The sequence below is a fragment of the Leptidea sinapis genome, chromosome 29 (assembly GCF_905404315.1).
Source record: "Leptidea sinapis chromosome 29, ilLepSina1.1, whole genome shotgun sequence".
Classification (NCBI taxonomy): domain Eukaryota; kingdom Metazoa; phylum Arthropoda; class Insecta; order Lepidoptera; family Pieridae; genus Leptidea; species Leptidea sinapis.
In genome coordinates, this window is record NC_066293.1 from 1,114,069 (window position 1) to 1,125,895 (window position 11,827).

The 11,827-nt window shown below is 35.8% G+C and overlaps 1 protein-coding gene across 1 annotated transcript; it reads left to right on the plus strand.

The window, feature by feature from the left end:
- The first annotated feature begins 6,128 nt into the window (after positions 1 to 6,128).
- LOC126973292 (cardioactive peptide) lies at positions 6,129 to 11,827 on the plus strand. Its single transcript, XM_050820508.1, has 4 exons — positions 6,129 to 6,231; positions 7,160 to 7,241; positions 7,980 to 8,044; positions 10,495 to 11,827. The coding sequence occupies exons 1-4, from the start codon at positions 6,166 to 6,168 to the stop codon at positions 10,642 to 10,644; spliced, it is 363 nt and encodes a 120-aa protein (XP_050676465.1). The 5' UTR covers positions 6,129 to 6,165; the 3' UTR covers positions 10,645 to 11,827.

Here is an 11,827-nt window from a genome sequence, read left to right on the forward strand (position 1 = left end):
ATATCCCAATTTTGGATATAACAAAGAAAAAATTCCTATGGGAACAATACATCTCGTCAATGTTCGCTGATGATTCACGAAGTTTAGCTGTAACCTTTGATTTGAGTGATGGGTATTCTATCCTAAAAGACGAAGTCACAAAGGCTTTAAGAAAAGCTAAAACTGGAAAATCAGCGGGCCCAGAAGATGTTCACATAGAGGTACTTAAACTTATTAAGGACGAAAATTTTGGTGTCCTCGTAAATTTTTTGAACGCCGTTTATGACTCTGGCCACTTACCCAAAGACTGGTTAACGTCATCTTTCATTACGCTCCCTAAGAAAGCCAATGCGAAAAAGTGCGAACAATTTCGAACAATTAGCCTTATGAGTCAAGTATTAAAACTATTTCTAAATATCATTCACGAACGCATAAGAACTAAATGTGTCGAACAACTCGCAGATAACCAGTTCGGCTTCAGATCAGGAGTCGGCACAAGAGAGACTCTATTTGCAGTACAGGTTTTGGTGCAAAAATGCTTAGATATGCAGCAGGATGTTTTTCTTTGCTTCATCGATTACGAAAAAGCTTTCGATAGAGTTTTGCATGACCGCCTAATTGCAATATAACAAAATATCGCTAATTAGTTTATATGTACAGTTGTTTAGTTTTAATTTGTTACTCTTTTTTATCACTTGTTGTAATTTAATATGCATCACACCATACACTTTACACAACAACAACACATACAATAACTATACGAAAGAATACCTACACAACTTAGTAATAACTTACATTCACACTAAAAAACTGTTTTATACACATAATACATCACAACTCTTTCACAAAACAATTTCTTTTACAGTAATTTCAAAAATAATAATGTATTTCCAAACACTTGCAAAAAGTTTTGTATCTATATTTTTTATACTTATTTTCCTGATAGTAGATACTGTATATATATTATATTCCCGTCACATAATAGTTAGTGCTGATAACTCTCGGTTACAATCAACTAATAATTACATAAAATTACAAATAAAATTTAAATCATTATTTTCTATTCAATTTATCATTAACTTTTACGTGACAATGCTTAAAATAATTACTTATTTATTTATTCATTATGTCTTCCACACTGAATAGGCAAAATATAGGATTAAACTTAATCTATCAAAATGTAAGAGGACTGCGGACAAAGACAAACATATTTTTAATAACCTATCAATATCACAAATAGATATAGCACTTATTACTGAGTCGTGGTAATGTCCTAGTATTTTAGACTCGGAATTGTGCACTTCTGCGCGATTCGACGTATTTCGTCGTGACCGTACCGCGAGTGGTGAAGCGTTTGGTGGGGGAGTATTAATTGCTTGTGCGAAGCGATTCGGTGCTCGCCGGCGCTTTGACCTTGAACACGATGATCTGGAATGTATGTGCATATCTATACCTGCCCGCACTCTAGGCTCACTATGTGACTTAAATATCATTTGTGCTTATATTCCTCCTAACCAGATACTTACATCACGGATACAAAAACTCTGCGAGATATTATCGCAATTATTTAATTCTCACCCTGATGATCATTTTATTCTGGCAGGGGATTTTAATTTGCCATGTATTGATTGGAAACAGGGGCATCCTATTGTACTAAAAAAAGGAAGCATCGTTATCCAGAATACTGCCACGGAGTTATTAAACTTAACAGCATTTCTTGGGTTAATTCAATATAATTTCTTTTTTAATACTCATAACAACCTACTAGACTTAATTTATTCCAATACATCTTTAATTATCAATAAATCAAAATCACCTTTAGTTAAAGAGGATATTTTCCATCCTGCAATTGATATTTGTGTTATTGATATCGTATTACCGTCAATAAAACGTACTAATACGAAACGTTATTTCTATAATAAAGTAGATTATAATGCTGTAAACTACTTTTTTTCTAATTACGATTGGACTTCGCTTGAATGCTTACCTCTGCATGACGCGATCGATAAATTTTACTCCATATTGTATGAATCGATATCGCAATTTGTACCTCATAAAACTGTTTCGCACACTTACACATATCCTATGTGGTACACTAAGGCTCTCATAAATATAATAAAAGAGAAAGCAAAATATCATCATCTATGGAAAAAATACAATAATCCGAACGACTATGCTTCCTTTTCTAAATTACGTCGGCGTGTTAAAAACGTTGAAAAAAGTTGCTATTCAGAATATATTAGGAACTCTGAGGATAAAATAAAATCTACACCTAAATTAATCTGGACTTATGTTAAATCCAAAAGAAATAATAAATCTGCTTACCCTGACGTGATGCTTTATAAAGATGAGACTATCTCAAATCAATATGATATTTGTAATGCTTTTAATGATTTCTTCTTCAAAAATTTTATTTCACCTGCATCGCAATATAAAGTTTTTTCAGAGGAACGGTCTATTTGTCATGACACAATCAGCAATATTCAACTTACGATTGACGAGGTAAAAAAATTACTAAAAACTCTTGATACATCAAAAGGCCCGGGTTGTGATAAAATTCCACCAAGCTTTCTGGTCGCTTGTTCTGCATCACTATCAGCGCCTATAACACTAATTTTTAATCGCTGCTTTCTTGAAGGATATTTCCCAAAAATATGGAAAACTGCTAATATTGTACCAATACATAAAAAAGGGTCTAAAGCATCTGTTGAAAATTATAGGCCTATATCAATACTTAATACGTTAGGTAAATTAATGGAAAGGGTAGCACACAATTACCTGTACCCCATAATCATTCGTCACTTACCTCTAGAGCAGCATGGTTTCATACATGGTCGCTCCACTAATACCAATCTTACTCTTTTTACTAATTACGTTCAGCGTGGAATGGATGATGGTTATCAAATTGACGTAATTTATACTGATTTTGAGAAGGCGTTTGATCGAGTCGACCATATTATACTTTTACGCAAGTTGCAGGAACTAGGGATTCGTGGTGATCTTCTTCGTTGGATGGAGTCTTACCTGTACAATCGTTCGCAAGCTGTGGTCTTGGCTGGGCATCGTTCTGACCTTGTGGATGTTCCTTCTGTAGTTCCGCAAGGGTCAATTTTGGGACCATTACTATATTTATCTTATTTATATGATATTGGCGACTGTTTCCAGTTTGCTAAATTTCTTTCTTTTTCTTTCTTTCTTCTTTCTTAAATGTATGCTGACGACACTAAAATTTACGCTCGCATTAAGACTGAAATAGATTCAATAAACCTTCAGAGTGATTTAATCAGACTGTGTGACTATTATCATGACAACCGTATTGGAGTCAATGTAACTAAATGTTTTCAAATCACCTTTACGCGAAAAAGAATTAAAATACGAATACACATTACTTGATGTTCCTTTAACACGAACGAATAGCATTAGGGACTTAGGAATAGTGTTTGATACAAAAATGTCAATGTCAGATCACATTGCTGCAATAACTGAAAAAGCTTACAGGAATCTAGGTTTCTTTATACGTGTAAGTCAACCTTTTTCAGGTTTAGAGTGTATAAAAGTTCTTTATTTCTCATATGTTCGTAGCGTCTTAGAATACTGCTGTAATATCTGGAACCCATACTATAGGATATATATCGATGAAATAGAGAATATACAATCAAAATTTGTAAAGGTATTAGGATATCGCCTTCAGCATTATGGTTCTAGTTATGAGAAATCCTGCAGCCACCATAAATTAATGCAATTAAAAGACCGGCGAACTTTACTAGATATGTTATTTCTGTATGACTTGTACAACAACAAAATTGACTGCCCCGAGCTTACATCTTCATTCATGCAATTTAGAATCCCGAATAAGCGTACAAGGCATACCATCCTTTTTAATGTCCCAATTACTCACTCTATTTATGCACAGAATTCGGTGGTCTGCCGTACCCTTAGCTGCTATAATAAACATTTCTTACCAACAGATATTTTCGTCCATACTAAAAGCTCTTTCAAAAAGGAAATCATTTTAGGTATACTGTAATCGAAGAGTTGAAAACGACTTAAGACATACGCACACACACTCATACGCCCATACACTCATCCACACATACACTCATACACACATACACTCATACACACCTTTATATTTATTAGTTAATTATTTTTTATTTTGATTTAATCATAGTTTAATTAGAGCGTTAAATGTTATACCATAAATAGTGTGAACCTGTAATTGGCAGTCGGCCATCGCATAATATTTTTGTTATTAGTTTTATTTTTGTGTGCTGTTGGTTCAATAATAAATAAAAAAAAAAAAACGGGTTGGATGGCAAAGACATTCGAATCATCCGGAATCTGTACTGGAATCAACGAGCTACTGTTCTGGTTTATAATGATGAGACCGCAGAAGTTGATATTAAAAGGGGTGTCAGACAGGGCTGTATCTTATCACCTACGCTATTTAATTTGTACTCGGAAACCATAATAGCAGAAGCAATAGAGGACTTAGATTGTGGAGTCAAAATAAATGGCCAGAACATAAATAATATTAGATATGCTGATGATACAGTCCTCATAGCATCATCTGCTAATATAATCTTCAGAAACTTGTCACCCGAGTAAATGAGTGCAGCGAAAGAGCTGGTCTTAGGATTAACACCTCAAAGACGAAACTCATGGTCATATCTAAGAAAGAAATTGATGACTTTGACATTACAGTAGCAGGCCAAAAACTAGAAAAAGTGCGCAAATACAAATATCTAGGTACGTAGTTAAATGACAACTGGAATAGCGACCAAGAATTTAAGACCAGAATTGAAGTGGCTCGAAGCACCTTTAGTAAAATGAAAAAAATACTGTGCAACCGTGGTCTTAAGATTTCCTTGCGCACTCGTTTACTGCACTGTTACATCTGGCCCATACTTCTATACGGATGTGAGGCGTGGACTATAAAAGAAGACCTCAAAAAACGTATAGAAGCTTTTGAAATGTGGGCATATAGACGTATGTTGGCCATAAGTTGGACCCACAAGGTCACAAATGTGGAAGTTCTGCGCCGCGTCAATCAAAAACGCAAACTCATGCAAACTATCAAGATGAGGAAAGTCGCATATTTGGGGCACGTGCTTAGGCACGAGAGGTACAAACTCCTACAACTCATCTTGATGGGAAAAGTTGCCGGAAGAAGAGGCGTAGGTCGCAGAAAAAAGTCTTGGCTGCGCAACATCCGAGAGTGGACTGGCATTGCGAGTGCGGCAGAACTATTTCGCCTCGCGAAGGACAAACAATTAAAACTACCAAGCTGACCGCTAACCTTCGCTAGTCGGAGAGGCACGCAAAGAAGAAGAAGAATGCTTGCTGTTGGTTATAGTTAACATTGCCTAGCCTTTTTGAACTACCACTTTTCTTTGAAGTTAAACAAGTTTTTTGGCATGACGTGACGCATTTAGTGGTACTTCTCTCAGAAAAGTTATTCTTATAGCTTGTACTTTTTTGCGTAGGTTCATTTATTCAGATTAGTAGTGAATAACGAGAATTGGAAGCATATAAACTGTTTTCCACGCAAGAATATTGAAAATATTGGCTTTGTTACATAGATGGCGGGCCGGCAGCCGTGAACTAATATCGCTCAAGTTTGCTGGCATTTAGTGTCGCCTTAATATATTATATCAAATTTAAGTCAAGTTAAACAATTTTAATATAAGAAGTTCAACTTAGATTAGTTTAAGTTATTACTTCTGTCGGGCGTCCCGAGACGAACACGTTTTTTTTTTAGAGATAGCTGCTCAAGATATCCTCACAAATGGAAATCCGAACAAATGGAGTTCTAACAAAAAACTATGCCTGGACTCAATAATCTTCTCCTTTTTTGTAAATGTGACAACGATCGACCTTACGACAGAGTAGACTCATTGCAAGCAATTCAGATAACCTGAGATACTGAGGTGAGCGGGCGCGGGGTACTGTATGCTCATTGGACATGTAATAATTACAACATATCGTAAATAATAGCTACTCGCTACTATGGATACTTATAAGATTTTACTAGGCGTCTATGGGTCATAAGGACGATGGTACCGACTATCATTTTAATCAATAGTTATAGAGTGCATCACACTAATAATTATATTCTACATAATACACAAGTAATATTTTCAGAGCGGCCATCTTGTAGTGACTGTCAAACTCCCGCCGGCCGCCATGGCAGCTCTGCATATCTCAGTGCTGTTCGCTGTTTTCTTTGTTACCTACTGCTACTCAGCAAGTGTAAGTATTTTGTTGCTATTTAATCACCGCTGCCCATACACTCATGCAAGTGACCAAGGGTCAACGCTTCTTACAATATTGCCACTAAGGGTAAGTACCAGTGGGAAGCTCCTTTGCACCGGATGCCGGCTAGATTATGGGTACCATAATGGCGCCTTATTTTGCCGTGAAGCAGTAAAGTGTAAGTATTATTGTGTTTCGGTCTGAAGGGCGTAGTAGCTAGTGATATAACTGGGCAAATGAGACATAACATCTTAAGGTACAGAGCGCAATTGTAGTGCCGCTCAGAATTTTTCAGTTTGCTAGGATACTGAGCGGCACTGCATTATAATGGATATCCCGCATCACATTGACCTCTAGAATTCCACAACCGCGCGTTTTGCAAGACATTTCTTGCCTCGCACAACCACTTTGTGGAAGCAATTACCGGCTGCAGTTTTCCCGAACAGATACGACTTAGGGACCTTCAAGAAAAGAGCATACTCTCACCTTAAAGGCCGGCAACGCATTTCTCGACACCTGTTGTTGTGGACGTCCATGGGCGATTGCCTCACCTCTCCCCATCCAGTGAGCCTCTTGCCCGATTGCTCCCTCTTATATAAAAAAATAGACAGGGCGTATCAATAACCATCAGTTCAACGTCCTGCTCGTCTAGTCGATAGTCGATAGTCGATAGTCGAAAAAATAAAGATTCTTGTTATCAAAGTTGTAATAGATAGTGTGAAGCTGGAAAAATCTCTAAAATATTTAAAAAAAATACACCATTTTTTAATACGCCAACAGCTTGTACACCTGGACACATAAATAGAGAATCCAATATCCTATTGAACGGTAACGAAAACTTATTGTTGACTGAAGTTGCCTTTCATTTGTTGTTTCTTACACCGTGTCTATAACCCATGTATACCAGCAACTGTTATGTTTCCAGCTCCCAAGAAGCTTCGAATCCAGATTGAGTGAGGATGTGATCTCATCGCCAAGGAAGAGACCGTTTTGCAATGCGTTCACAGGTGAGTGGATTGGTCTCTATCTTGAGAATGAATATTTTTATTTATTTGTCGTAACACTGTCGAATTTCTTTGTCATTCCTTAGTTTGTTGACAATCGTGATTGACATGATTTATGGACTTTATTCTGAAGGCTTCTTCAGCGTTAGTTAGTTTAGCATATAAATAGGGACAAGGAAGGTGGGTGAATCATTTCTAGCTGTTAAGAATCAGTAATTGAGGAAGATAAAAGGTTATAATAATATACTGTGTGAGTAGCTTATCAAACAGAACCGTATATAATGTCAGTATCATCCCTTCAAGAGTTTGAATTTGAAGTTTTTTTATTTACTTCCATTTGAAAAAAGTATCAAGAACAAAATTTTATAGTTATACGCGAGTACTCAAAAATAACAATACCAAATAAAATTTACTCGTTAATAAATAGAATTGTTTGAATAAAAGGATGCGGTCAACAACTATTACGGATCTGTAAATAAATCTGAAAGATGCAACCATAATATTTTGGGTAATAATATTAAAATATTGACGCGTTTCAAAGAACCGACGTACGACGTTTTAAACAATGAACATTCCTTAACATTTAATAACTAACTCTGTACTTTACTTATTATTTAATTATTAAAGAACTCCAGTCTCGCATTTATCTCAGGTAATATTTGTGTGCTGTCTTAAATCAATACTAAATGTATTTTGATAAAACTTAGTTTGAGGAGGTCGTTGAAGATTGTTTTGTTTCAGGCTGCGGACGTAAGAGATCCCAGACACCGGGAATGCCTGTACAAGAAATGATGCGACAGAAACAGGTAACATAGTCATCTATACCCGGAGGGTAGGCTGTTTAACGGGAACCCTACAGGCCTCGCTGGTCGACGAGTTAAACAGCTGAAATGTTGACAATGTATTATCGCTATAGTAATCTATTTCGAACAAAAAGTTAAAATTACAAAGCTGACTGCCAACCTTCGCTAGTCAGAGAGGCACGCGAAGAAGAAGAATCTATTTCGGCCCCATAAATAATAAGAAATAAAAAATAAAATGGCTACTTCTTCACATATTAATATAAGGTCTGTCCTCGTCTAGTTTCTTCAAGATTATTGTTTTAAGCATGAAATGAAAATACGCGTACACGCAAAATTACCGTAACATCCAAACTTTTCGATTGATATTATTGAAGTAAATCAAATATACTGGCCGGCAAAAGTAAGTATCACACTTTTCAAATTAATTTTCTTTTGGTACATCTGAGTCTGCCATTACAAGGTCTCCTCAGATGGTGTCCAGTCTCTTCGTACCTTCGCTTTACCTTCTGGACCGTTCGTACCGTCACACCCACCATTCTTGCAGTGCGACGCATACTGATGCCTAGTTCTAGAAAAGCCATGATCCTAGCACATTCTTCAACTGAAAGAGGCATGATAAATAAATGTTATGTGCTTTTTAGCATAAATTTTTAAAATAAGACCCATCGATCTTGAAAAGAATTTAAAACAGAAAGAAAAATGTGAATGGTAAAATTGTAATTCGGAAACATCCACTTTGAAAAAGGAATGGTTTTGTTTTTGAAGTTTTTTTTCAGCCAATTCTTAAAAGAAGGTTACCGACTATAAAGTTTTTATGTACAAAATTAAATTCTCTTTGGAGTCTTTTATTTCGAAAGTATATCTTGTGAAATTAAAACGTTATTCCAATTTTCAAAGTGTGATACTTACTTTTGAAGGCCAGTGTACTTTATTCATGTAGATCACCTTTTATTTTCACTTTTTACATTTACCACATTTAAAAAAGGAGGGGGAAGAACTCATTGCTACTCTTTTAAATCAACATTTACAGCTTCATCGTTTTACAAATAATTTCAATATATAAAGTGATGCAAAAAAAAAGACTCGAACGTCAAATTTCATTATTAAATCAAAAACAGGCGTGTTTCTATTTTATTACGTTGTTAGTAATATTAAGAATACGGTAATAAGAAAACTTACAGGATACCATAAGTTTTCTTATTCTTGGTACATTTGACGAATTACATAGTTTATTATGATTCCAAACAATTTTTTTTAAGATATCTCCTTCTGTTCTGGCTATATCTTATTGGCACCAATATTTATGCCAACGATCCCCTACATCATCCATAAATCTTGCTATATCCGCTCAACTCTAAAGTTGAGGTTTCTATTCTGCAGGCTTTATTTTCACTTTATATTACACTTTTCTGCCTTTTAAAAAATAACAGATTGTTGGTATTTGAAAAAATTACATCTTAAGTATGTTTCGTAATATGCAAATATTGGAATAGAGCGGGCTATCAACTGAGTGAGTACAGTCATGCCTTATTCTAAACAATCTGTGAATAGAATTACGTATTATTATCCTAACATACTAATGCATTATTCTATTAAAAACTAATTACTTTACTCTGTGCTGCTCCGGGGCATAAAAAGAATAGGGAAGTCCCCGGACCAAGGGTGTCGTAAGAGGCGACTAAAGGCAGTTACCAGTACGATGCTTCTTTGCACAGGATGTCGGCTAGATTATGGATACCACAACGGCGCCTTTTTCTGCCGTGATGCAGTAATCTATAAGAATTATTGTGTTTCGGTCTGATTATTACGGTTTATTAGCATGACGCATGGAATAACCAAAACCTTACTCGTTATTTCTTAGAGAAGGGAATGATTAGCTCTATGAGAGAATTTACGTACACTCATGCACCTGACGATCGGTTGAAGATTTCATGTCCATCGCATAGTTGACCCTCTATATGACCTTGTGACTCTTACTTTCCCAACGAGATTATTTTTAAGCTAACTGTTTCACCGTCTAAAGGGATATGTTACAAAATGTTTCGACAGTTTCTTATTACTTCAAACAGCGATTACTTTGCGAGATCTAATCAGAAATGAAGAGTTCTGTAGGAGAACCAAAGTCAACGTCAGACATCATTTGGGCTATCCAACTGAAGTGCCAGAGGGCAGGGCACATAGTTCGACGGACAGATGGCCGATGGAGCTTGTCCTTGAATGGTGATCACGTACCGGAAGACGCAGTGTTGGTTGGCCCTCCACAAGATGGATTGACGATCTAGTCAAGATCTCCAGAATAACGAATTCCGGCGATCTTGCCTGGATGAGGGCGTCGCAGGACCGCTCGTCGTTGGGGGAGACCTTTTCCAAAAGTGGACGTCTTTCGGCTGATGATGATGATGAAGTAAGTAGGAAATTGAACGATGCCTTGTTAACAATGACTTCAATTACAGTTGTATGATGACGACCTTGGCGCTTATCTGGACTCAGACCCGGCCATGGACGAGCTCTCGCGTCAGATCCTGTCGGAGGCCAGACTCTGGGAGGCCATGCAGGAGGCCAGCGAAGACCTCTCTAGGCGAAGACAGAAGTATATCCAGTAAACAAACAACGCGGAACTTCCATGATGATGCATATATAATTTTATTTTGTTGGCCATTTATCCAACTTTAATAAGCAACATGGTGGAATCACAGTTTACTTCTCAAGAACGATATCCTCGCAGAGCTGCTATATCAGCTATATATGAAAGGGAATCCCAAGTGCATCTACATCCTCATGAATCCAGGAAATTCTCACAATTTCTTTTTAATGGCTTTCACTATGCTTTGCTGCCACCTTGTTAGTTACACTCTAGACTCTAGAGCTTGACGACTAATTTAAGTAACTTAATTAGAAATTTTGTGAATTTTGGCTTTAAATTAATTATTTTTATTTTTGAAAGAGAATTTTTGGATCCCAAAACGAAATAATAGCTTGATTAATTTGAAATTATCAGGGTCATTGATTCCATTAAGTCTTAGTTGTACCCAGTATTAACGTTTTGAAAATGATGAAACAGCTGACCTCTTAATAATAAGTACTAAATACCAATACGTATTATATTTTATAATTACAATTATTGAAGCACCACTTAAAAAATTACAAGTAAATCCATCTGGAAGTCTATATTTTATTTGTTTGATTAAATAATATCAACGTTTTTAGATAATAGATACCTTTCACATGTAACTTGGGAGAACACATATGTGCATTTAACTTCATCAAAACATAAGTCGATAACTCTCGATTACTGTAATCAAATCTCGAATACTGCTACTCGCTACTCTTGTATCTATCTAATGATAAATTATAACTTATAATAATAATAATGCGTTTTTAAAAACTTACTTAAAGACATTATTATTAAATCATTTACACTTATTAAAATCATATTTATACTCTTTGCTGTATGATTGACCCGTAGCGTAGGTACCTACTACCTATACTCTAAGAAAAGCAGTAATTATTGTCTATGGTACAATAGTTGTAGGACCGTGCTTCAAAATGGCGGATGATTGTCTTGTTTTAGGTTATGTATTTTTTACTAGAAGGTGACATAACAATTGATTTAAATAATATTATGTTGATAAGATTATTTATAAGTAAAAAATGGTTGTTTTTATTATTAATGAAACTCATTTTAATGTATTAACTGCCCGTGAGGAGCTATATTTGTCTGTAAGCTGTAGATTTAAGGTTTTGAAATAAATGTTTCAATTTGAGGGAATTAAGCCTTCGGTATAA